At 40.2% G+C, this 27,010-nt stretch overlaps 2 protein-coding genes across 5 annotated transcripts; one reads left to right on the plus strand and one right to left on the minus strand.

The window, feature by feature from the left end:
- Positions 1 to 3,160: 3,160 nt before the first annotated feature.
- On the plus strand, positions 3,161 to 8,689 carry LOC146557795 (angiopoietin-related protein 1). Its single transcript, XM_085247610.1, has 9 exons — positions 3,161 to 3,369; positions 3,650 to 3,896; positions 4,294 to 4,509; positions 5,526 to 5,645; positions 5,754 to 5,868; positions 5,964 to 6,101; positions 6,920 to 7,136; positions 7,231 to 7,426; positions 7,499 to 8,689. The coding sequence occupies exons 2-9, from the start codon at positions 3,741 to 3,743 to the stop codon at positions 7,643 to 7,645; spliced, it is 1,305 nt and encodes a 434-aa protein (XP_085103736.1). The 5' UTR covers positions 3,161 to 3,369; positions 3,650 to 3,740; the 3' UTR covers positions 7,646 to 8,689.
- An 894-nt stretch (positions 8,690 to 9,583) lies between these two features.
- snx9b (sorting nexin 9b) lies at positions 9,584 to 25,840 on the minus strand. 4 transcript variants are annotated; one of them, XM_085246673.1, is made up of 19 exons: positions 25,521 to 25,840; positions 24,077 to 24,163; positions 22,175 to 22,249; positions 21,138 to 21,263; positions 20,543 to 20,620; positions 19,379 to 19,541; positions 16,183 to 16,321; positions 15,834 to 15,918; positions 15,468 to 15,593; positions 15,195 to 15,312; positions 14,985 to 15,115; positions 13,979 to 14,082; positions 13,773 to 13,876; positions 13,522 to 13,599; positions 13,217 to 13,293; positions 12,166 to 12,255; positions 11,289 to 11,403; positions 11,110 to 11,201; positions 9,584 to 10,916 (listed from the first exon to the last, which is right to left on the minus strand). In XM_085246673.1, exons 1-19 carry the CDS (start codon positions 25,530 to 25,532, stop codon positions 10,869 to 10,871), a joined length of 1,848 nt encoding a protein of 615 aa, XP_085102799.1. In that variant the 5' UTR covers positions 25,533 to 25,840; the 3' UTR covers positions 9,584 to 10,868. The 4 variants fall into 4 exon arrangements, with proteins under 4 accessions (XP_085102799.1, XP_085102797.1, XP_085102800.1 ...); XM_085246671.1 differs by having other exon boundaries at positions 15,834 to 15,921; XM_085246674.1 differs by lacking the exon at positions 20,543 to 20,620 and having other exon boundaries at positions 15,834 to 15,921; positions 25,521 to 25,839.
- Between the last annotated feature and the right edge of the window lie 1,170 nt (positions 25,841 to 27,010).

Consider the following 27,010-nt stretch of genomic DNA (forward strand, 5'->3'; position numbering starts at 1 on the left):
CTACAATAATATAAGAAAACAGAAAAAACCCAAACAATCATATGATGATGATGATTTATTTATGTAGCTTTAGGTATTTTTTTATTTATTGTATTAATATTTTTTTTATTTATATATAGTAAATCATAAAAGAATATATGTGACAATTGTGGTACTTGTATCAGCTAGTACCGGTACTTGTGAATGTGTTGGGGTCCCGGTGCCTGCCCAGCTGTCCCAGCATGGCCACAAGTGGCTTTCCCCCCACTTGTATATAGAGCACTGTGTTGAAAATAAAGTACTGTTTAACTGTTATTCTCAAGTCTGCACCTGAGTCCTTCCTGCCTGCCCTGATAGAATGATTCCTCTTTAATCTTAATCATCCCTGAAGATTAGAGAGCATGATGTGAAATTGTCTGCATTTCTTTCCACACTTTGTAAATCTGCTGACCCCGCACTGTTTGTATGTTGCAAACAAAGAAGAAAAAAACTCCTTTTCAGGGTGATGAATGGACACTTAAAAGCTTTGCAATGCTTAGTGTTCTGTTGTTTACATTACGCTTGTAGCTTATCTCTTTCTTCAGTGCACAGTCCTAATCTCTTGTATATGTTGTAAAATGTTTCCCATCTTGCCCTTTTTTTGTAACTCTGAGTAATTTTTTTTAGTTTGACATGTGAAAGGTCAGTGAGCTCTGGAGAGGCCAGCAGATAATAAAGTGGTTAAGTGGCACCACCATGTGGCCTTACAGACATCATTTTGCTGACATATACAGCAGGGACACATCTAGTTCCTGAGAGTTTCTATGTGGAATTCATTTGCATTTATTACATCTATACTTGGAGGTTAAGACACTGTCTTCTCTTCTGTGTGATTTGCTAAATTCTTTGAAAAGACCAGGTGAATGACTGATCAGACAATTTGCAATGCACGAGTTCTTCAACTGATACAGTGGGGCAAAAAAGTATTTAGTCAGCCACCGATTGTGCAAGTTCCCCCACCTAAAATGATGAAAGAGGTCAGTAATTTGCACCAGAGGTACACTTCAACTGTGAGAGACAGAATGTGAAAAAAAAATCCATGAATCCACATGGTAGGATTTGTAAAGAATTTATTCGTAAATCAGGGTGGAAAATAAGTATTTGGTCAATAACAAAAATACAACCCAATACTTTGTAACATAACCTTTGTTGGCAATAACAGAGGTCAAACGTTTACTATAGGTCTTTACCAGGTTTGCACACACAGTAGCTGGTATTTTGGCCCATTCCTCCATGCAGATCTTCTCGAGAGCAGTGATGTTTTGGGGCTGTCGCCGAGCAACACGGACTTTCAACTCCCGCCACAGATTTTCTATGGGGTTGAGGTCTGGAGACTGGCTAGGCCACTCCAGGACTTTCTAATGCTTCTTACGGAGCCACTCCTTTGTTGCCCGGGCGGTGTGTTTTGGATCATTGTCATGTTGGAAGACCCAGCCTCGTTTCATCTTCAAAGTTCTCACTGACGGAAGGAGGTTTTGGCTCAAAATCTCACGATACATGGCCCCATTCATTCTGTCCTTAACACGGATCAGTCGTCCTGTCCCCTTGGCAGAAAAACAGCCCCATAGCATGATGTTTCCACCCCCATGCTTCACAGTAGGTATGGTGTTCTTAGGATGCAACTCAGTATTCTTCTTCCTCCAAACACGACGAGTTGAGTTTATACCAGAAAGTTCTACTTTGGTTTCATCTGACCACATGACATTCTCCCAATCCTCTGCTGTATCATCCATGTGCTCTCTGGCAAACTTCAGACGGGCCTGGACATGCACTGGCTTCAGCAGCGGAACACGTCTGGCACTGCGGGATTTGATTCCCTGCCGTTGTAGTGTGTTACTGATGGTGACCTTTGTTACTTTGGTCCCAGCTCTCTGCAGGTCATTCACCAGGTCCCCCCGTGTGGTTCTGGGATCTTTGCTCACCGTTCTCATGATCATTTTGACCCCACAGGATGAGATCTTGCGTGGAGCCCCAGATCGAGGGAGATTATCAGTGGTCTTGTATGTCTTCCATTTTCTGATGATTGCTCCCACAGTTGATTTTTTCACACCAAGCTGCTTGCCTATTGTAGATTCACTCTTCCCAGTCTGGTGCAGGTCTACAATACTTTTCCTGGTGTCCTTCGAAAGCTCTTTGGTCTTGGCCATGGCGGAGTTTGGAGTCTGACTGTTTGAGGCTGTGGACAGGTGTCTTTTATACAGATGATGAGTTCAAACAGGTGCCATTCATACAGGTAACGAGTGGGGGACAGAAAAGCTTCTTACAGAAGACGTTACAGGTCTGTGAGAGCCAGAGATTTTCCTTGTTTGAGGTGACCAAATACTTATTTTCCACCCTAATTTACGAATAAATTCTTTACAAATCCTACCATGTGGATTCATGGATTTTTTTTTCACATCCTGTCTCTCACAGTTGAAGTGTACCTCTGGTGCAAATTACTGACCTCTGTCATCATTTTAAGTGGGGGAACTTGCACAATCGGTGGCTGACTAAATACTTTTTTGCCCCACTGTATAACACAGTTGCGAAGACTGTTGGGAAAAGATTTTTTCAATTGAATAACAGCTTAATGAAAATGCAATAGAGGGTATGATTTGTAGTTCATTTTCTTCTTAATGAGACCGTGCATGCTGAGCTGCAGTCAAAGGTATAAAAATAAAAAGACTTTGATACTGTAATAGGATCAGCACCCATCATACCTCGACGCGCATCATCATTTATTACTAGCTCAGAGCGGGATTACTTGTGGGTGATGTTTGTTTACTGTGTGTGCTGATGCATATTAGTTACATTATGTTCTCTTCTAAAGTGCAAACAGTCATTATGTGCACCTCTTACAGCAATCCTTGACCGTGTGGGTCTATAAGATGATCATTTTTATTTATTTAATAATTAAAAACAAAAATCTATAACCATTAAATGTAACAGTTCAGCGCACATTCTGCTCTGCCACAGTTTGTTTGATGTAATCAGGACAAACAGTAATTTAACAGAAAACATGGATATTTCTAGTAAATTAAAAGACATTTTTTCAGCTCTTGGCACATGTTTGGCTTTTACCCATAATTCCATTATCACTTCCCACTATGCCTGCCTCCTTCCCACCCCTCAGTCATGTGAATCCTCTTAGAGGTGGATTACTGGACTACGATGTCCACATCGAGAAGGAAAGCGAAGGCGAGAGATGGCGAGAGAGAAAAGGAGCATGAAGCGTCCAGAGTGAGAGGAACACGCAACAAAGAGAAGAAGAAAAAGACAAAGACAATGGAAAGGACCCCTTGGCCCCATGCAAGCCAGGAATGGGGTAGAAGGTGGTGTTTAGCTAGGGTGAGAACATCTACTTTTCCACAGGTGCTACTATTTGTTTGTTTTTTCATATCTTCTTTTTAGTTATAGGTTATGTCTATAAAAATAGTGGATAACTTTATGACTTATCCACTGTAAGTGAGACACTTAATGAGTGGTACACTAAGTTGTCTGACTGTTGCTTGTCTGTCAAAGTAATCATATCTTAGTGAGCTTAAAGTGTCTTTATGGCTTTGTGAAATATATATTCCTTCCTTTCTATATTCTGTTTCTGTTTTCTCGTGGAATGATAATGCCCGTGTTGTCTTTCTTTCGCTCCTTGCAGACAGAGCCTCACATGGTGAAGCGCACAGTCTGGGTGTCCCACGCCCACTCTTGCTGACAAGGCAGGGAGAGACTAACAACCCGTGGCAGCAATGTCGCTCCTGTCCTTAACTGCCCCTCCCGGCTGGAGCATGTGCTCTGCTCTTTATATCCTCATTGTGTTGCTCCCAGAGGCCAAAACAGACAGCTTGAACGCTACCATTATCCGCAACGGTGGGGGCTCCCAGTGTGGGGAGTACACAAACCAGGTGATTACAATAACCATCTTGCAGTGATGTTCTCCAGACAATAGTAGCACAGCCTTATCACTGCAACAGCTTGCTACTTTTACCGTACACCAGAGATCCATCAGCTAGGTTAAGGAGCTTTCCATCTGAGCAGAAATCAGAATAATGTTCTCATCAAGTACATTTGAAATGCATAAAAAATATAAAAAAATAATACACTAAGGTGGCAAGACACCTATTATTTTTTTTAAGTATATATATTTAAGAGATTTTAGGGGGGGAAATCAGATAATTTAAGTGAGGAAAAGATAACACTGTTAAGAGTTGATATAAATCTGAGATTATGTATAAGAGCATTGACAAAAACAAGTGAACAAAGACAGCGGTTGTTTCGGCTGTCTGGACCTGTCCTCAACAGGTGATGGAGAATGGGATGTGTCGCCTGGTGGCCACACTGCCTCAGCTGGACGAGCGTAGATGCCCCGATATGTTTCGCTGCACAGACGAGGTCTCTTACTGGCTGCATGAGAATGAGGAGAGGACGCAGCAGATCATGGCGCTGAAAGAGACCATCTCTGAGCTGCAGGAGGAGCTCAGGAACCATCGGCATCGTATCAAAGTCCTCGAGCTGCAGGTGTGATTTCCATTTTTATACTTAAGTAGGTGGGAGAAGAGGGGATGCTATACTTAGCAGACTTGAGTCAACCATCAGCAGCAACCCTTTTAGCTTTGATAGCTACATGGAGAATATTGTGACAGTGTGAAAACATATTTTCTTGTTTTATTTTTAAGACTATACCTGTAGTGGCTCACTTTTTTTGCGCTATTATAACTTAATATGTTCTGTCTGTAGTATTAAATATAGCCACATGTGATCAAATAAGCCTTGATTGCAGTTTTATTTGAAATAAACATGTCCGCCTACGACAGGAAACGTGCTGCAGTTCTTTACTCTGATGTGGTGCTTGGTCATCAAACTGGCTTCTCTCCCAGCATGCCCTTGACCTTAGTCACTAACAGGATTACTCTACTCTTGCATGTGTTGCCTCATTCGTCTCAGTGTGAGCTTAAACAGAGACACTGGTCGGTGGACACAGATGAAGTAGCTCGTGCCTTGTGTGTTGCACAGGAAGCACAGGACAGGGGAGAGGGCTCTGGAGTTTGTGGTAATGGGAGTTGTTGGTGGTGGTGTGTCTGAGCTCTGAATAGATTAATCTGTCTTTAAGTATTACAAGTGGACTTGCTCCACACGTTTCCTGTGTGTGGTGTTCTGGGCCTGTTATACCCAGAGGAGGCCCTGGGGCAAACCCAGGACATGCTGGAGAGATTATATCTTTTGGCTAACTTGGGAATGTCTCAGTGTTCCCTCAGATGAACTGCAGAGGGTAGCTGGGGAGAGGGAGGTCTGGGCTTCTGCAGGCCCCATGACCCTTTATGGATGGATGGATGGATCTAGATGTTGGTTTGGCAGATATTGCATGTCTTAACATGTGAATGAAGGGTTCCTGTAACAGATTGGTATATCTGTCACAGGAATGTGAATGATTTCTTTCCTTTATTTTTAACTAATTTAAAAATGCACTTGTCTCAGTTGTTGAACGTCCTTTCATTCACATGTGAGTCTGTGTATTTCTATTTCAATGATTTCAGAGTGAAGAGAGGGTCCACTTGAACATCTCCTTGGAGCAGCGTTTTCATGAGTTGGAGCTGCACTACGCTGAAGCCACTACCCTGCTGCACTTACAGGGGACTCTGATCCTAGACCTTCAGGTTATTACCATTTGGGGATATTTTGTTAGAATTTCTTCTCTCTTTTTTTGTCATAAATGTTAGCAAAAGTGTTTTTGAGTGTTGGCCTCTGTTTGTATTTATGTTTAGAACCAACTACATAATCTGACACTTTTGGTGGATAAAGTAAAAAGAAGCCCCGGCTGTTTGATCAACATTGTCCGACCCAATCCTCTCATGAATGCTCACGATCGGCTGCACCCAGGTACATACTCAAGCGATGATGTTCCAGCAGAGGGTGCCAAATACCACTTGTTGATTTTCTCTGACACTTTCTTGCCTGTTTTACTCTTCTTTCAGAGATCCAGCATGTGAGGAACTGTCCTATAGACTGTGCCTCTATCTACCACAATGGTGTCAGGAGATCTGGCCTTTACACTGTGGTGCCATCACTGGCAGGGATGCCTGTGGAAGTCTATTGCGATATGGACACAGATGGTAAGTCATGTGCAAGCGGTCCTGATTAAAGGGAAGCTATGGTGGTAATTTTCAACTCCATGTTATTATTCTGGGACTCTACTGCAGTAGCACTGCATGATTTACAATCTCACGCTCATCCTTGGCAAAGTCCCTGAGTTCATTTCCTGTCTAAAACAGTTTGCTTTAACCCCCACTTCCTCCTCTCTTTAAGCCAACTTTCTTCTGATTTGCTGCCCCTCAAAACAAAAGATTCGAACAGCAGGTCTGTGCTGACAGCCAGAGCTGTGTGCCTGAAATGACCATATGATCATGTCTACTCTTAGTGATATCATACAGAGCCAAGGGTAGAAATACCTGACTAAAACAGAGTATTTGGAGCAGTCTAAAGCCTGAGCTTTAACTGTGTAAACCCTCATTATTTGACAACTTTGGACATGATTAATGTGACCATACAACACCAAATATTGTTGTTCATGTGCATAACTTCAAAAGCAGTGCCATAGATCATCCATTAGTTATTTTCATCCAACACATAAATGCAATACCATTTTTGTGACCAAACCTCCTTTAAAACCAGTTCTACTTGGTACACTTGCATGAAGCCTTCACAGTTTGTCTATGGATTTAGGCTTTCTGAGCTGATACAGTCACTTTATTTAATATCAGACCGATTACTGAGATCAGAAAAATGGCCAGAGTTAAAATATGCACTGCCATTTATAATAGCTACTTAATGTTTTCATCAAATTGTTAAGTATTCTGTACCTGACCTATAGTCATCAGCTGAGCAGATGATAACCCATCAAACATGGAATGAATTTTACACTTTCTCCCAGGTGGCGGCTGGACTGTGATTCAGCGGCGATTTGATGGCTCAGTGAGCTTTGACCGCAACTGGAGGGACTACAGGGATGGATTTGGTGAGCTGCACTCAGAGTTCTGGTTAGGCAATGACCACATACATGATCTGAGTGCCCAGGGAGACTACAGCCTGCGGATTGACCTGGAAGACTGGACCAGCAAGCACAAGCATGCCCTCTACCAGAGCTTCAGGTTAGTGTCAGATAACCAACTGTGCAGACTTACATTGGGCTGGATACTCCAAAACATACACAAGCAACTGTGTTCCTTACATAATTTCTTGCAGTGTGGAAGATGAGGAGCATCAGTACCGTCTCCATGTGTCAGGCTTCAGTGGTACGGTTCAGGACTCTTTCAGTTGGTACCACAATAAGCAGGGCTTCAGTACACCAGACAGTGGAAACATCTGCGCTGAGATCTCACATGGCGGTTGGTGGTATAACCAGTGCTTCTACGCCAACCTTAATGGAGTCTATTACAGGGTAAGGATACACAAATTACCCTGCATTTTACATTTTTAAAGACAAATTCTTATCTTCTTCTTCATCATACAGGGAGGCCATTACACTCCCAAAGGGCGAGGGCCGCTGGGTCCAGATGGAATTGTTTGGCACTCCTGGAAAGACTCTGATTATTATTCCCTACGCAAAGTCAGCATGATGATCCGGCCACGCAGCTTCCAAAGCCGCTCGTCACCATAACAATGGTGAGGACACGGGAACTGGCGTCCTTGGCAGCATTTGTAGGGATGAAGATATCTGATGATCAGGACGATGATGATTACACTTTATTGTATGCTCGGGAAACGTTTTGTGTGTGGAGCAGACCTACCCGGTAACCTCTTTGCTTTTAAATCTTATGTGACTGCGGCTGATATCCATGTTGTATTGTGTGAATATAAACATCATCCTGTTCACTGATTATTTCTTTCCCCCCACTCACTCCTGGTAAGTGAATTCTTCCTTGTTTTATACTTCTTTTTGTACTATAGTTTGTTAATGTTGACGTGTAAAATACCAGCCAAAATGTATTTGTGTGATGACAAGGTTGTCTTCTAGCCACCATGTGGAGACAACCTGCAACTGGAAAGAATCACATGACACAGTTTGCTGAACACTCTGCATGTATGTGCTTATTTGTAATCACTCTATTGCCAGTTTTATTATTTTGGAGTTCTTCTACTGTTTTAATCAATGGGGAAAAAAATCATTGAAATAAAAAGGGTTTGATATTACTAAACAAAGTCACTTAATATCTGATACGTGCTACTGTCTCAAAGTATTAGGTCATGTGCTATCTGAAGACTCCATATAAATACACATTAATGTATTAATTGTGCAATAAACACTATATATACTTAATAAAATGTGGCTTAAAGACATGTTTCATATTCAGAAACTACAAGCAGAGCATCCCCTCTCCCCAACTCTCCATCAAGGTCTTATCTGTAATGCATTATAAGCATCTTACATCATGTGCAGGGCATTATAATACATTTATAACACATTCCACAAGTGTTTAAATTGACAGCTTTTAACGAGGTCTAGAAAAAAAATTTACCATCGTGGGTCATACTTTTTTAGAACTTTATAATGCTTTATACCTTCATGCCAAACATTCTGCATAGCATGCAATAGTGTTATATGGAGTTAGAAGAGACATTACATGACTTTGTCAGCTTTAAGTGACAGCACTGTATGCGCTTATTAAAAGCTGTCAATAACACAGTTATGAATGCTTAGACTTCTTTTTTTTTGGGGGGGGGGGGGGGATGCAGTAATTACAGCAAAAAATAAAATAAAATAATGTAATTGCCAAGTGTTTGTTTTCACACCACATGCCATAAAAAAGTGACACAATCAAATCAGTCTCTGTGGTCATGGTGCCAGAAAGAGGTAGTACTGAGCAGCAAATGTGCAGCTGAGCACATGAGCAGGATGTAGCTCATGCGAGTTGGAAATTAGACTGTGTAATGCAGGACTCAAACTCCTACAGTTGGCACTTTAAAGCACTGAGTACTAAATGCACGGCACTTTCTATGTCTTGTAAGTTATGCATGACTATAGACATATTTTTAATGGCATGGCATTCATTGCTGTATAATCATTCTACACATAACACATTATCTGTGTTAGTTACTTACATCGTATTGATTTAAACCTGGGGTTTCCACAGACCAATAGCATTTGATGTTACTATAGTATGATAATATGGTATGTGTTTAGCAGATATATTCCCAAAAAGCCTCGGGATTGCAAAATATCAGTTCAATTCTTGCAAAAACTGGAAAATAATTCTGTAAGCTTTCTATATGGTCTTGTGAAGCAACAAACACACTGCGGGTGATTCCATTGATAAGGCCACTGTGGCCTACATGAACAACTGCACCTGATGGCAGCGTGAAATGAGAGCAGGGTAAAAAGGGCTCTTTCACTTCCTTCACAACAAGAATTCACAAAATGCACTCTTCACACAAGCTGCCAGCTCATTCCCATTCCTGTCCATATCTACGCAAGAATCTGCTGCAGCGAATAAAGGCTTTAGTGTGAGGAAATCCGGGTGCGTAGTGTGCCGTCCCCTCCGAGTCAGAACACAAAACACACAAAGACACACACACATACGCAATAAATGACATCCTAATGAGTACAAATCATTGTTTAATAAATCAAACTGAACTTTTGCTTCTTTTTAAATGACACGTGTATTGCAAATAGTTCTATACATAACATATCAATTACAAGAAACCCCTGATAGGTGCAGTAGAATTTATATTTTCTAACAAAGAGTGAACAAGATTACAGACTGATTTGAAAACTGGGCGGTGATAAGCAAAAACAAGAACACATAATTCATGGCTCTTCCAAACTCCTCTAATAGTACGAATTCTTACAGATGACTTTATTCTTGTACCATCATGTCAAACACAATGACTGCGTCAAACAAGGGCAAATATTCTTTCGAAGTACTGAGAGAAAGTTAACTAGTGTGACAGGGAAACACTGATCCAATGACTTTTAGTTTAAATGTCTTAAAAAAGAAAAGAACAGAAAAGGAAAAAAGAAGAACAGAAAAAAGACTCATTCCAGATTCTGTTTCTTAAAATGCAAACTGCAGTGTGTGAGTATGCAGGAGCTTTGGGGTGCCAACCAGGTTGACCACTTCGATTTTTCTCAAAAGGGAAAACAGGAAGAAGGTGGAGCTTCCTGTTCGCTATTGAGGAAGTGTGGGATGAAGGGGAGCTGGGAGCTGCGAGTGGCGGTCATACACAGGGAGGACGCACACACTGCCTTTGCTAACTCTTTCAAGATTTGAATCCTTAAAGGAATGCTTCTGCTAACAATAGTGAAAATTTCTTTTTACATATAAATACTATATATGGTAACAAAATTATTCAAATGAAGCTACAGTAAAGCTTGAATATATCCTGGCTGTCCTTATTGGCAGAGCGGAGAATAGCTTTGGTATTTGGCGCCCTTTCCTATATGACTATTAACATGGAATAAAAGTGAAAAGCTTCAGAGCGTTACCTTGAGATAGATGGTTATGTTTGCACGTGAAGCTGTACAAAAAAAACAAAAAAACAAAACTGTATCACGTTAAAGAATTGCCAGGGTTTGATTTCATCGCCACTGTAACTACAACATGGATTTTTTTCCCTGTCTGTGTTAAGAATTACAGCTGCTGTCACTCTTGAAGCCTTTTCAGATGTCGTTCATACTCTTTAACATCGAAGTAGCGGATACCGCAAAGCAGGGACTGCTGGGATGAGTTGTAAGAAGAGGAGATGAGGTAAGAGAAAAACAGAAGTGAAATTTAAATTAAAGAGGACAGGGGTTGAAAAATGCAAAATAAGCAAAATTATTTTGGATCTTGAGCTGGTTTAAATCTTCTCGTCTCTTAGTGCAAGACAGCCAGCGGCCGCTTTCACATTGTAGTGAACTGACTGTGCGCTTGTCTCAGCTTCTCTGCGATCTGGGGGTGGGGGGTGGGGGTGGGGGGGTGCAGAGGAAGACAAACGAGCATTAATACAAAAAGGTCATGTGATGCCTTCATATCGTCACTTTGGTATGAAACTACTTTCTTTCCAGGTAATAAGGAAGTGAAAAGGACAAACTGTTTCACAGTCAAATTTACTGTGAGAAATGCTCTATTAAAATGCCTTTACCGTCTCGTAAAACTTGACTTGCTCCTCCAGGTACAACTGCATGACCCTGTTGTAGTCATAGATACGGTTGCTATGGAAATGGTTCATTTCAGCTGCAGCACAAGACAAGAGAAACCACAGTGATCAGCCTGCATGCAGCGATAAAGCAAATTACTTCAGTATCTGTGACCGTGCTGTACCTTGTAATGCGTAAGACATGGTGCTGGCACGTTTAGCCATGGTGACTTTGTCCTGCTGAGTAATTTTACTGGCGGCTACCAGCTTGTCACCCTCCTTCACTTTGTCTATGGCTGCCTGCAGGGACCAAAAGTAAACAGAAGGCACTTTAGTTAGACTATTTAAACCTTGTATAATAATATGCACACACTGCTACTTGTTAATTTTTGCTTCTATCTGATAAAGGGACAGTTCAACCATAAAATCAGATATGCATGTTTTTCCCCTGCTGTGCTATTTTTACCCTATCAGAGATTGTTTGAGTGTGTGTTGAGCAGTTTTGGGAACTTCCGCTATAGTGATTTCTGCAAATAGTACAGGTCCCAGACATCAACAGTCAGGGGCTTCAGAGTTTTCACTTTGCAATGATAATAACTATGAAAAACAGAAATTGCTCACACTTTAGTATGGAGTGCATAGGCAATTTCCTTCTATATTACTTAGAAAATACTTTTTAAAAAAAGCACTGGGTCCCTCAAAAAGACTGTACATGCAAAATGTGTGTGCATACACATTCCCAAGTTTTTTGTAATCTTAGGCAAAGAAAAGGGATAATAATTAACTTGAACACTTGACATATATTGTAAAGGTGTAGTAGTGATATAGAGGCGGTGACATATTTTAAACAGGTATCCTTATACTGTAGTTGAAGGTTGAAAGTGTATGTGTTAGCATGTGGGGGTGTGTGTATATGTAAATGTGTAAATAAAGGAAGATGTTGGTATGGTGTCTGTACTATCTATATTGTGGCACGCACAGCACCTCTGTTCCTATCAGATACCCCATAACGGCAAATTATCACATTCCAGCCCATTTCCTGTGGCATGGATGTTAGTGTACCTTATGGACTCCAATGGTATCTGGAAAACATCCAAGTAGTCCTTTGTATTCATTGTTGGTCTCCATGACATGGTGGAGGTCTTTCCTGGGCTGAGAGAAAACAAAAATAGACACAAACATGAACTATAAATGTAAAAAGGTAAGTCACCAGTACTTAAAAATAGAAGAAAGTAAAAACAGAGCAGGAAGGAATGCAAGAGGCTGATAAGAGAAAATACAATGAAGCCATAATTCAGTGTAGGTTTTTTTTGTGTTTTTTTTTTTTTTTTTTTTTTTTTTAAATAGCAGTACTATATATAAAACATCATGTATTCAGAGGAACATCCAACAGGGAGACACACTGGGATGAGATGGCACAGAAATAAAACAATATTTAGCCAAACTATCATTTTAAATTGTAGTGCCAATTCCTTTGCTCACTATTGACCTTATTCTGCAGGGGAGTGCTGTTTGCATCCATTTTGGATAACATCAGATAAATTGGACTGGTTCCTTTTGTGCCCTGAGATGAATCCGTGTCTAGTGATCGTATTTCTCCAACACTAAACCACATCACAGGTTTCACTCAACTAAAATCAGAATTCTACCAAATCACTAACAAAGTCTGCCTGGAGCAGGACGAGCTTACCAGACAAATCCTTCCTCTGGAAGCTGCTGGGACATCAAAAAGGCCAAGAATGGACTTTATTACTTTGCACACTCATCGGGTCATTCAGTCAAAAAAAACAAAAAAGCCACATTGATACATGAGTCAAAGCAAAACTAAGGAAGCACTAGGAATAAGTTTGCCATAAGCCTCTTCCTGCACAGATAGAAACTGACGAGCAGGACGCTGGGTTAAAGAGGTCAGCAACAGGGGAACTGGATATTGAGACATGCAGTGAACACAGATAATGGCCACAGAAAGATGTTGCCCCACCCCTCTCTCTTTATGGTCTGTGTGTGAGTTTCCAGACATAATCACAAGAGGAAAAGTAAGGGTAGACACATTTCTCTTACTTTTAATAGCAGTCACATTAGATTATTTTACAGCAGCGGTCAAAGTACGTACCTGCTCTGCAACCAGCTGAGCTATCTCTTCGTATGTCTTCCCAGCTGCTGTCATGGCATCAGTTAGGGCTGACTCACCTGCAGCGAGAAACACTGTTAAAATACATCCTACTGTTTCCCAACAGTAAATAACGAACACTCGATTTCAAAACCAAAGTCCACATTACAGCATAGCTCTGATTGCTCCAGATGTCTCCAGCTGTAACCTGAGACATCGGTGTGACAAACCCAAATCCTTACACCCAGGAAAATGCCTCAAGTGCTCCAAATTACACATGACGCTGAATCGATATTTGTACTCCGTACCTTGGTATCCGCTGCTGGTGAAGACAGAGGAAAGGTTTTGGAAGGCTTTGCCGATTCTCTGATACTCTTTGGGCAGAGCTATGGTAAAACAAATGAACAAAGTAGCAAAGACATTTTTCCCCCAATCTTTCTAAGTTGACAAAATATTCAGAATAATGAACATTTAATGTAAATAGTAATTACAGCACAGACTTAAGGTGTGGCCTAGGTGTGCTAAACACTTATTTAGCTTGAGTGCAGTGTGAACATACGGCCTGTGCATCTCTTCCAATGTTCATGCCCCACTGTGAGAATTTCCTTCACCCCGTCATCCATGGATTTGGTAAACCTGCTAAACTGCTCACATTTCTGTTCTCTGTGAATGAGGAACATCAGTGGCATGAATTACGCAATACAGTACTACACACAAGTTACATAAACACTTTTTGGTGCTATAGTTTCTCTTGGTAAAACTCACACTTCTATCAGGTCCAGGTCTGGAGCTTCAGGCTCCATTGTGGAGAAGACCATCACTCCTACCGTCTCATCCTTCTCTGCTTTTCTCTTGCCCATCTTCCAGTCCTGTAACAATCAATTGTTTTAATTAAAAAAGAAATAGTTAATGCCACAAAATAAGCCCCAACCCTAAACTATTAGTAATAACAATCTTAGTTTTGATCGGCAACATTTGGCTGAAAGAAAGTAGAATTAACTTCCTGCGGTTGTTTGCTACTGCTTTGCAGTTTATAGTCGTGGCCAGAAAAGGGTTTCTGCGATACTTTATAAAGTCAAACTGAAGCTGAGTTTGCACTTTTTGAACAGACATTTCAGTCTGGTGTTGTAATAATTAGCGTAATAATTATCAAGTTATGGTCAAAATCATAACCGGCAAATTCAGTTCATTTGGGGCACAATTAATATTTGTGACAATTTTAAAGAAATTCCTTCATGCCTTTCCAGAGACAAGACTTCCATACAGAAGGCTGGGCAACCGGACAACTATGGGAGTCCATATCCAGCTGTTTCTGCATGATTTTCATTAGTTTTTGCTAGTTAGGCAGTCTGTCTAGTCTAGAATTTACATCTGTGAGCAATTAACTGATTAAATGCAACTGCTGAACAGCACCACAAGGTGATGCCTTCCTGTGTGGAGGTCCCAATCCTGGATGAATGGGAGGATTGTGTCAGGAAGGGCATCCAGTGCAAAATCTGTGCCAAATCAAACATGCAGATCCATCACTTGGGAAATAAGGGCTCAGCCAAGAGTACCTTTTTAGTTGTACACCAACATGGACACACGTCAACTCAGTCAACTGACAATAGCTAGTTATTCTGTAGTTATATATTACATATTCTTTTGTTACATTAGCTTTAAATAACTAACTGACACCTCAAATCATTCATGTAAGACTGATTTCAGCAACACAGTCTTAGAACACATACTCAAAGACCTTAAAAGATGGGAAGTGGATGTATCAGTTTACCTTCTCATCCTTGTAGGTGACGAAAAGTTGAAATACTTCACTGCTGGAAATAACGGGGTGCCTGCACATCCTGGTCATCCAACCCTGTAACCGCTCCATACGCATCTTAATAAACTCTTCCTCGAAACGGCCTTTTAAAAGAGATCAATGCGTAAAGAACGGAAAAAACAAATATATTCAGCCATACGCATTTATTGGCTAGTTACCTACCTGTAACCTGCTTATCTGGTAAAGAAGGGATGGGAATGGCTGACCCAAATTTTTCCAGAAGCCTTTCATACAACCAGTCAAAGTGTTTATATCTGTGATTGACAGGTCGGTTTGTGGTCTGCATGCCAGGGGGGGGGAAAAAAAGTACAGCTTCCATTAAAGGAAGTAAAGATATACATTTCAGTCCTTCTTATATTTATTTATGCGTCTAAAGATTAGCTTAGTGCATTTAGTTGATTTGATAACCTAAAAAAATAGCTCTTGGATACTTACACTGGGTGTGACTTGGTACTCAATGTAGCTCTTGAGGCCATACATCTTTGAGCCTTTTTTGGGATCAGCTACAACACAGTCTAGCTGGGTTTCTGGGTAAGACCACACTGGACCAACTTCTCCCATCTGAGCACAAAACATGAAGGTTCAGAAGTCTACTGCGCCAGACAAACATATGGCAAGCTGGCAAAAGATGCTACAATACTACTTTATATAAAGGCGAATATTCTGACAGAAATAATTTAGCCATAGGTTTTTAATTATGACTGGTGACTTCTGTGTAATAACTTAATAAGAAGCACGTTGATGTTCTAACAGAACTAAAGAAAAACACACACAAAAAAAACATTTTTGGAGATGACCTACATAAATTGGAAGTCTGTCTTTGCCCTTTACAAGCTGCTTGCAAAGGAGGTAAAGCTCCGGACCCGACTTGGAGAACCCAGGGAACCTGCTCAAAGACACAAGACAAAATTTCCTGATTAGTCTTGTGTAGAGCAGTTATTTGATACGATGTTACCATTATTAGAACAAGATTACTCTGTGCTGCTGCAACTCCGTTTATTATTATCTACAGTAAGAGCCTGAACACACTTTGGCTGAAGTAAATTCTGCTGTCCAAACTCTGATCAGCAGCTCAAACTGTACAGTGCAGCTTATTTTATGTTAAAAGCTGATTTGAAGCCAGGCACATTACTGACTTATTAACTCTTACTTGTTGAGGGAGATTTTCATTGAAGTTGCATGTGATCCGCCCCTCTGCAGTGCTCCACTTTCTCCGGCTTCTGACTCAGCATAACCGCCAGTGGATTTCATGTCATCCCATTCATCGTCCCACTCATCATCCTCTGCCCCTGAGGTAAGATTCGTGTACACCAAGTTGTTTGTTTTCAGATCACATGCACAAAAAAAAGCACTGTGTACAACTATTATACTACATTTATAGATGTTCCTACTACAAGAGTTGTGTGAAAATTCACACCTTAATGCTTCACTGAGCTTTACTTAGTGTGGGTCTAAATATAACATAACAGATTTTTCTTGAGATAGAGGAGTCAGTTGTTTGAGCATGAGGGCATGCAGCACACATCTATATCAGAAGCAATGCAAATCTATTAATGGTTCTCATGCTTTAAGATTTTAAGCATCATCACTCTCTTTTTCAATTAAATGGCTAAAAATATTACACACTGCAAAGCTTAAATTTGTCCTTCAGTACGTCTCATTTGTGAAAATAGTGCATGCATACTGAACCAGACATGATATCTAGATCATTGCTTTTGTCAGAAGCTGCACACTTCATTTCAAAGCAGGTTTCAAAACGCATTGACACAGTTCAAAGCAAAAAGGGCTGAGCATGATTTGTTAGGATTGGTGCCAGCCAGACCATTAAAGTCTGAATCAGGCAGCAGGTGGTAAGAGAAAATATTTCCACATATACATATAGCTGCACTGTTCCAACACTGCCTTTCAAAGCCAGACTTGGAGACTATATAATAACTTAGTTAAAACTGAAACTGGCATGTAAAATATCATATTATACTAACAAATCACACTGGATAAAACAGCAAAGAAAATACACAAAAATCCCCCATAAATTACAGCAACGTTCATTCTATCTCCATGTTGGCCTGCCGAATCACATTTACTCATTAATTTTCATTTTTGTTTTTTTAAATATATGTGTCCTTGTGTCTGATCAGTTAGTTGAGACGTGTGTTGTGTATGTGTGCCTGTTCACTGCTACTGCTCCAACCCACACAGACAAGCACAGGAGGACAAGCTCAGACCCAGTTCAACTCCTTTTTACTGCAATCGGATCACAATCAAACTGAAAACGAAACACTACAAAAGGCAAAGCAAATGTGCTGCCGTGGTCTGCCACCTGCTCCAAAGCGAGTTGACCAACTAGGGGTAAACACTTGGGGTATATTTAACCTGCTAGTAAGCCACAGCCTCAGCCATTCTCCTCCGCTATCTATCTGTAAATTTAAAATGCCATAAAGGTAAACAATTAAGAAAGGCAGCAAAGGTAGTCCTGCCAAAAGTGTTCTTGTATAAATCTACAAATGTTTAAAAGTTTATTCCTGCACCACTCACCAAAGTCTATAACTGAAAACTATATCTCTGTTTAGTTACTGATCTCTATCTGTGCAGGGCGTCTAACAAAGCTCCTCCAACCTCCTCTTATACAAAGATAATATTGTTAGTGTCAAACTGTACACACATGCTTTAAAAGAAATGTTTCTTTCTTCATATTATTGGCAGTTCACACACAAAAATGAGCAACAGGCTTCCAAAAAGCAATAAACGGAATACCTGTGTAATCAATAAGGTAAGGATATGGGTAGATGTCTTTAGCAAGAGAGAAACAGAGGAAAAGTCTGTTAATTTCCCCTCTGACCATTTTTCCAATGTACAATTTTTTTTATGTATTTGGGGGTTTTTTTTTACAAAAGAAAGTGAAGAATTTAAAAAGCAGCTCAAGTAATATATCCTTCTGAGTCATGAGTGAGGCACAATTTTCCACAGTCTAGAGAAAACAGAATCATGATTTGACCGTTCTGTCCCCGTGCTGGAGCTTCTCTCTGTGGCGGGACTGCACAAGTAAGAAAAACCACATCGAGGAGTTACAGTCACTGCAAATCTGTGAAAATCTGAGTCGCGTAGTATTTTCAAATACAGTATGTGGAGTTCAAGATTACAGGTCCTACTGTACATAGCATGCATTTCTGTTCATATCAGATAACATGAAGGACAGGATATATATGACGCAAACACCTTTCACTGGCTGCTCAATGAAAAATCATAATTGCAATTTTAAGATTTGTTTCCATAACATCTATTTCTCACGACACGGGAAAAGAAACATCCAAAATATACATCTGGGTGTTCTTCCTACATCACATATTATTGATTTTTCCTCATACACTCAGCCAGAAATCCTTATTCAGTAGCACTTTTTTCACAGTAGGACTTTTTCCATATATAAAAAGCCTGACCTCTTGAACATCTTATCACTGAAAACAAAGAGTCAATGGACTTTTTCCAACTACTGACAGCAGTTTGTGATTTGTGGAGTAATAAAAACACTTGGTATATCAATTTGTCGCAACAATAGTTAAAGAACTTTAAACACCATGTTATCCAATGGCCTGAAAAAAATATGCTAAATTAAACACATAAAGCCTCACTTGCATATCTAAAAATGAGCTTTTCAGAAAGCATGATTCAAAAACAAAACACTTGATATCAAGCATGAATCAAAAATTTAACACAAAGCTTAATTTATCTTTTGTATTACCACAGAGGCATTCTCAAACTCGCAAGTTGTTGTCTGTTTGTAATTCAAACACCTTTAACCAAACGTCAGCCGAGCTCACAAACTCACGCAGAATCACTAAAAAGCACCAAAGGCTGTTTGAAGCAACAACCTTTATCACATCAACCAATTGTGATTGCAACAAAACAACCTAACTAGTCAACGTGAGCCTGACTGTTTGATGCATTAAGTGCGAGGGACTCTGAAGTCACTCGTGTTTGTAGAACTGCTCCCTCCCCTGCAGCCATATATACAGTACAGCTTATGCAGAAGAACAGTTTAACAAGTAAAGAGTGAGCTAAACTGTTTCACGAGGTAGTGTGATGAGCCAAAACCATTGCATGACTTTACCTTTCCTGTAACCACATTAAGACGTTAAAAATTGCTTTGAAAATGTAGCTTACATACTTCAGAATGACATAAACACAGTCGTATGAGAGTATTGCTACAAAAGAGAAAGTTGAAATTTCAAACTGTCGAAAGATATTACAGTGATTTTTATGATAATAAAAGGTTTACATTATACTTCTAATAATAGGACAACCATGGTTCCTGAAGCTATCTCGGGGTTTTTTTTTTGTTTTTTTACCTGGGCCTTGGTAAGCCTGAGGGTGACCATGTGATACAGGGGGCCAGGGGTCAGGAGCGCTCTTCCCAGTCTGTGTGCCCTCTGGATTAGATGCCCAGTTGTTGGTGGAGCCCCCTGATGGGTCCGCGTTCCACGCCGACCACGGATCATTACCATTAGTAGCCTGCAAGAGTGAAACAGAACTTGTGAGGAATGGAAGACGGGCGGTAATAACAGATCAAACGCGAGAAGAAGAGAAGGAGCAGAGTCAAGTCCAGTCCTGTATGGAGTCTGTTTAATGAGAAGTTGACAGTAGTTTCAAAACAACATCCTTTTCCAAACATTTGATGAGGACCGGGCTTCTCTGAGGGAATCTGCTGAGAGATAAAGCAGCCCGGCAGTGAGTGTGTAGTTTGCATATGCCGCTGTACAGAAGGGTTAACTGAAAAGATCAAAATAATACCCGATAATCTGGAGAAAGAGGCACATGCTTGCATACAAAAACTTCCATTTGTGTTTTTACACAACCTGTTTTTGTTTTTACAGTATTTAAAAATGCTCAAAATGCAGCATGCCATGCTTGTAAGGCAGGCATATACACAATTCTAACAACTCGAAGGCATGCAAAAACACTGCTGTTGTGCGTTTCTCTTCTGTAGGTTAAAAAAAAACAAATCACCGAAAAAAATAAACAGGCAAACTACTCAAATGACATTAACAAGCAAGTGCATTGAGGAACAACACTCTAAGAGCATGTGCTTTTAAATTTTGCAGCTCTTATACTTCTCATTACAGAGCAGCACTTAAAAAAAGTGATTATTACTGATATTTGCATAATTTTCATCATGATTTCTGGTACAAGCGTGTGTTCTGGCCTGATGATTTGTCAGTGTGATTAGTAAAATACATGTGGGGATCATGAACTCTTTTACCACCGATTCATACAGTTTTTCTTTTCTTTTTTAACAGTGTGTGGGTGCTGATTGGTGGAATGTCTTGTCTTGTGCTGAATTGCAAGGTGAATGGAGAAGTTGAGCTCATGCTTTTTGCAGGCAGTAAGGGTTGCAGGGGAATTTGCCAAAGCAGACCAATCAGAGAGGATCGCTTGGGCAAAGAATGAGTGAGGGCGGGAGGGCTTGGGTTCATGCTTTTAGGCCACTCCCACCACCCCAAACTCACGGTTACCTCATCAGGGGACGAAAGGTAGGGGGAAACTGGGGTGTCGGGGGTTTCCGGCTGGGGGCTCAAGCCCCCAGCATCCACCTTGAGGGGAGGGGGAGGGGGAAACAAAGGTGACATCATCACAAAGCGCCACATGTGACAGTATACACTGTGCAGTGCTTTTTGTTAAAGTGATATAGATGTGTCAGAGGAACAATAGCCGACACATTTCCTGCTTTACCTCACTTGCTGAGCCGCAACATATTTTTACTGATCCAGCAGTATGTTCACTATTGTGGAACTTCCTGCCTGCTAACTGAAGATTTTGGTGGACTGCATATCGTTTAAAAATGACATGACAAAGATTAATATCTCCCACACCAGCTGGTCTCACTTCTGCATCTCTGGGGTTGACGGGATGCATTAACGTCAGTACATTTTTGCCATCGCTCACTTCTGCTTTTTGATTGTTTTCTGTAGCGTAACCCTACCATATATCATTTTTGAATAGGAGAATGAAAGCACGACAGGTGCACCGCTCTATATTTTGTACACCTACTTACCCAGCATTGCACTAGACTTGTGAAATTGAGAAATCTTCACTGGCTGAATGCATTACCTGGTTTTGTGCAGGTGTTGATGCAGGTGCATATGCATCAAAGAAGGACAGGTCTGAAGCTGCAACATTTCCTAAACTTGGAGTAGGTGCTGCAGCTGATGGGAACACAGAAAACTGCTTATTGAGCTGCAAATCAAGAAAAAAAGAAAAAAGACAATGGAAGAGAGAGAAAAAAAATTCCCATTAGTGAACAGATCCAGACATTCCAGCATGATCTAATGATTTTTAAAGGTGCATCCTCATGCGGTAATGTGATCGTCTCATTTTTCACTCGTGGCTTTGTGAAACAGGGTTTTAATTTTATCAATCTTTCCAAAAAACAGCAGTGTGATTGAAAAACAGACTGAGTTCTGGTGTTTTTCATGAGGCATTACATAAGCTACAAGTGCAATTGTCATCTGTGGGTTTTATATGATTTGGACACAGAATCAAAACAGTCCGGGAGCAGCTGGGGAGGTAACTCAAGGTCAGACAAACAAGCACGCACCCACCAAAATTTGCAAAGTTAAGCAGATGTTTAATATCAATGCCTCTCACCCTCACACACAATCGTTAGCTCTTGTGTGGCAAGTGTTTACAGTGATGTTAAGTTGTTAACATCACAGACTTTAGTTTTAAACAACTCTTTCTGTGTCTGTAAATTTCTTCAGAGTGAATCATATCCTCCACATGAAGTCAGAGTTACTGGATCGAGCCATACACGCACGCACGCACGCTCGCACACACAAACACCCAAATCAGCAAAACCCTGAATGAGGCACATCCTGTTGTGACTTTAGTTTCACATAAGAGATGGCACCACAGTATGCAGATACATCTTTGTCTGTGACGAGGTGTCTATGAAATGTCTAGCTGATTAATGTTCCACTGCACCCACGGTACATCATGACCTCGGTACAGAATGTTTTGTTTTCGTTTCATTTTTTTCTTGCTTAATTTTATGTGAATTAAAGTCTCTTTGAATATTCTATGGGGTTTGAAAGCTCTGCTGGCATCTCCTCCATACTCTTCACATCAACAGACACAATATAACTCACTTCAATGTAGTCTTCAGGAACCAGTCCCACCTCCCCTCTTGAGTTCTGTGCTTCCACCCAGCCACCTCCAATACTCTGAAAGAGAGACCCAGCTGCATATTAGTTACAGGAAAAAAAATACAAGGCATGTACTTAGGTATTTCTCCCTTCAGGATATTAGTTTAATAGCCAATAATCAGATAGATTTTTCATTTTACTAAGTCAGTTAATGTTTTAGTTACTTACTTTTTAAAATTTGTATTAAGTTACTGGAAATTATTTGAATCACATTTACAAAGAAATGTTTCAAAGTACAAAATGTTTTGTCTACAATTTTTCTCTCCGACTACTACTTCTTTAAATGCCACATATTTGTGTAATATGTCCAGTCCTATGGTCAGTTGTTACACTGAGGCCACAATACCACAACATAAAGTTCTGAAGAACATTATGTTGTGGTATCAACATTTAAGGAAATTCTGCTTCACATTTTTAAGTAACCTCAATGCCAAAAACTGAAAACGAAGGTAATAATGTAGCACATAGCTTCTGAACGGCTTCTGATTTACTTTTCTTGCAGAGGTCGTATTACTAAAAAAACAAAGAGAACCACATCTTTCCTTAAAAATATCCTTTCAATGCAACAAATGTTGCTTGGTTGATATGAAGCTCGCACATTTTTTTCAGTCCTGCTCGACCCACAGACAAAACGTGTACTTTTAACTTGGAAGTCTAACTCTCCACTTACCTTTGCGCACTGGATTAAGGAGAAGTTATTTTATATACAAATGGAAGAATCACTTACCCATAAACCAAATACTCCAGATAGATTTAACAGGTGACGGGGGCTTTCCTTTAAAGACACCATATTATCTCTATATTTTCTCTCTGCTCAATAGTGTGTGAAACTTTATATTGATTTATATTTATTTATATATTTGAGTTATGTTTTCGTAATGTCAATACTGTCATTTGCATCATCTTCAATTCCCTATTTATATTTTAAGCCTGGTAGCCTCCTGCTTATTTTTTGTGTTTGTGTCTATTGTGGCAACATATGTATCCTTAACTTTTTCTTTTTTTAAATTGCTTTGATTAATATCTTCATTGCTTACAAAGCTGTCCTGCAAAAACTTTATCCTGTACCTTACATTTTTAAGGGAAGCTGTATGGTAACTAAAACAGGCTCAGTAATAACTTGTACATATGTGATAGCCTATACACAAAAACTACATGTCACCTGTGGGAACCCAACAGATTGTTTATCAGTCACACTTGGATTTGACTCATTGTGAGTCAGATCTCGAGCTTACCATTTAAACATCATTTTAATGTTTAGTACCAAGCAAAAAAGAAATAAACAGGTAAGCCAGGTATGTATGTACACACCTGAGACAAATTCCTCATCAGTGAAGTTGATGAAAAATAAAAGTTCTGATACGCTGAGTCCTTGATAGCCATGACAGAGACATCGATTGGAAAACTATGTAGGACAGCACTTAACCAGTGACCTTTGAACTGTTTGTGGCTGGCAGCAATGACATCATGTTTGCTTTCTGGTTTAGTTTTTTTTTTTTTTTTTCACCTCTTGTCCTTCCTTCTTTTGTCCACATTTGTGACATACATGACAACGTGAGGTCATGTGCTTTAAGTTTTTTGTTTTTAAATTGGAAGATCCGCACTAAACATTTGATCCTGGACTAATGTCTGCAATGTTGTTGTAGGCAAAGTAATTAAAAAATGATGGTATCCACAACACAAGCAAGTTTTATGATTTAACGATTACAGGCAGATGCAAAAAAAAAAAAAAAAAAACTCATATCGTACACGTCACATCTAGACAGCTTCTTTACAGCTGAGAGTGTGAGACTTTACCCCTGATGCTAAACAGATGAAAAGTAGAGCAGTGTTTGTATTATTTACCTGATTGGTGATGGTAATTGTCTCGCCTTCTTTCACTGACAACTCATTGTTTCCAGGCTCAGCAGTGAAGTCGTATAAAACCTGTGCCTGCAGACAACAACAACAACAAAAAAGTTCTAAGGTTTACTATATAACTGATTAACAAACTTCAGACTTATATGAGGCCATAGTGAAACAGGCCAAACTTGTTCTTGGTATGGTATGCTTACTCTCAACTAAATTCTTGCATCAACCAAAACACGGGCAGACCCACAACGTTACCCAGTTCAGCTTAATACAGGAGCCAACAAGGTCTCTCACAGTGACCCACATGTACTAATCTGTCATTCCTCCATGGCCCCAGAGAAGCTCAGACACACACACACACACACACACACATTCATCTATACTCAAATGAATTTGAGACAGTAGACGGAAACCTTTCCAGTATGTTGAAAGTTAAATAAGCACAAACCCACACACAAAGTGTGTGGGGAAATTGTTCATTAACCATTGAGATGGAATGCAAGGCTATTAGGAAGCCATCAAAATAACATTTGTTTCAGTGTCCACCAACCACCACCCTGCAGTCCAGGAAGCTGAATGAGGTTTTTGAACAGAAGCATATTACCAGAAAATGACAATAAATGTTTTCATGTCTACTGATGATCTTAAAAAAAATCAAACTGAATTATCAGGTCGTTCTGTCGTTGGTCCCTCACATACATGTTTTTTACTGTGCTGACTGCTGCATTTTTTATTAACACCATTTATTTTATTTTATTAAGGATTACTTAAAATAAAAAGCAGACCTGTGTTATTATTCTCAGTAGGATTTTTTGCATAACATAAACCATATCTAGAGTAGAGGGGATATTTAACTTCTTAGTTTTACGTACGGTTTATCTTTATACACACTCTGCTTCACGTACCATTTCCGGTTCCCCTAAAAGAACACTCATTAGGTCCAAATGCGAACAATACTATGAGCAAAATTATCGTGTTTGCAGTGCTGCAGCTACATTTATGGCCCTGTAGTCCTCACCTAAGGTAAACAGTAGTTTATATGGTACGAACAGTGTTTTGAGAAAAGACTACATTTCCCAGAATTCCGCGGAGGCAGCTATGACCCACAGTGGAAAGGTAGTAAAATGTCACAAGACACTTCGTTAATGAGACACATTTTCCATGTATAGCAAAAGCATTCGTTTCTCGCTGAGCGCATACAGATGTGCGACAAGCGGCCATAACGCTTTTAAAGCAGACTCCCTAAATGCTTTCAGCCTTAATGCGGAGCTCACCGAGTGAAGTCTTCACTGTAAAACTAATGCGAGAAACTACACTTCTGACTGTCCAAGTCTACAGCCCTCAGTATTGGTGAAAAACAAGCTCCAGGGGGAACCCAAGAAGCCAGCGTAGTCGTGCTGGGGCTTTAAGAGAAGCCCAGGAAAGTTGTCAAACCCACCTTTTGCGCCATTATCGAAGCATTGATCAATCATTACAAAAACAGGCCCTGTAGTTTTCAGGATTTCCAGTCCTCAGCTGGACATTTCCTCCGCGCTTCTCTTCAACTGGAGGCGAAGCAAACACGATAACTCCTCCCGGTGGAAAGCCGCCGCGACAAATGCATTAACACATGACTTAAAAACAGTAGGTCGTTTAAAAACTCAAAAATCCGAGAAAACGAAAGGTGGGAAGGAGACCAGCTGAGTGCGACTACCAAGTTTGAAGCGCGTAAAGAGCTGCTGACAGTAAGGAGGAGGGAGTGACCTGCAACGCGCACAGAAACCGGAAAGGTAGTCCAGGTCCGATATGGTGGCTCCTCCAGAGAGACTACACGACTGTTTAAAATCGCAAATAATTTTTTTTCCAATATGAAGAAATAAAACACTTCATAATTAAACGATGATTAAAAAAAATACAATACAAATAAAACGTGGTAACTAAAAATTTTAACTTGTCGGAAAAAATAAGTAATAACAATAATAATCAAAATAGTAGTAGTAATAAAAGAATTTCTACTATTTGCGGGATTTTTTTTACATTTTCCAGTGCGTTTTTTAATTGTGTGTTTACTCACTATAGGCCTGACAGCTCAGAGGGAGTGACCCTGAACCTAAACTTATGTTTACTCTTTTGTTTAAGTCTCCCTCTGCTGGCCTCATTGTGCAAGTGCGTTTTTATTGTTGGTGGGGGTTTTCTTAATGTTTTCAATAACAGCTCAAACGCCTAGCACATGCCAACAGCATGACATCTGTAGTCCTTCTCACCCATTATCACCTTCTCATATATCAAATATTTATTCGAGCCAAAATAATTCCGTGGTTCAGGACTGTGAATAGTGTGGTTGTTCTCTGAGTATTGTATTAAAATCCTAATCTCTGAAGGCCACAAAGAGTTTTTGTTATTCAAAATTTCAGCTACAGTAAGTCTTCATGTCTTTATTTTTAATATCTGAGTTTCAGCTTTAATAGATTTTCAAACAAATCCTAAACCCATGGTTTGTTCTTTTTGTCCAGCTGATGTTTTGTAATTTGAGCTTGAGCTAACCTGAGGAGGGGCATCAGTACTGCCAAATCAGAATACAAGAGGAGAATAGAGGAACATGTTAACGACCCCAGACAGGTGTGGAGGGGCATACAGACTATTACCAACAAAGGATGTCCTGTGACATCTGTCCTGTGACACTCAGATGCAGGGCTAGCAGAGGAGCTGAACAGCTTTTTTGCCCGTTTTGAGTCTCAAACACTGCACTCAGCCACACCATTCCAACAACCACTACAACCCACACCAGACTCTAGCAACCCCCCACTGACTCTTGAGACACAGGATGTGAGGCATGTGCAGTAAACCCCAGGAAGGCTGCAGGTCCCAATGGAGTACCTGGGAAGGTGCTCAAGGCATGTGCCAAGCAGCTAGCGCAGGTCTTCACTGGCATCTTCTTCAACCTGTCTC

The sequence above is a fragment of the Mchenga conophoros genome, linkage group LG15 (assembly GCF_057382185.1).
Source record: "Mchenga conophoros isolate Kocher_MC1m ecotype Shallow Benthic linkage group LG15, M_conophoros_male_GT1.1, whole genome shotgun sequence".
In the NCBI taxonomy this organism is placed as follows: Eukaryota; Metazoa; Chordata; class Actinopteri; order Cichliformes; family Cichlidae; genus Mchenga; species Mchenga conophoros.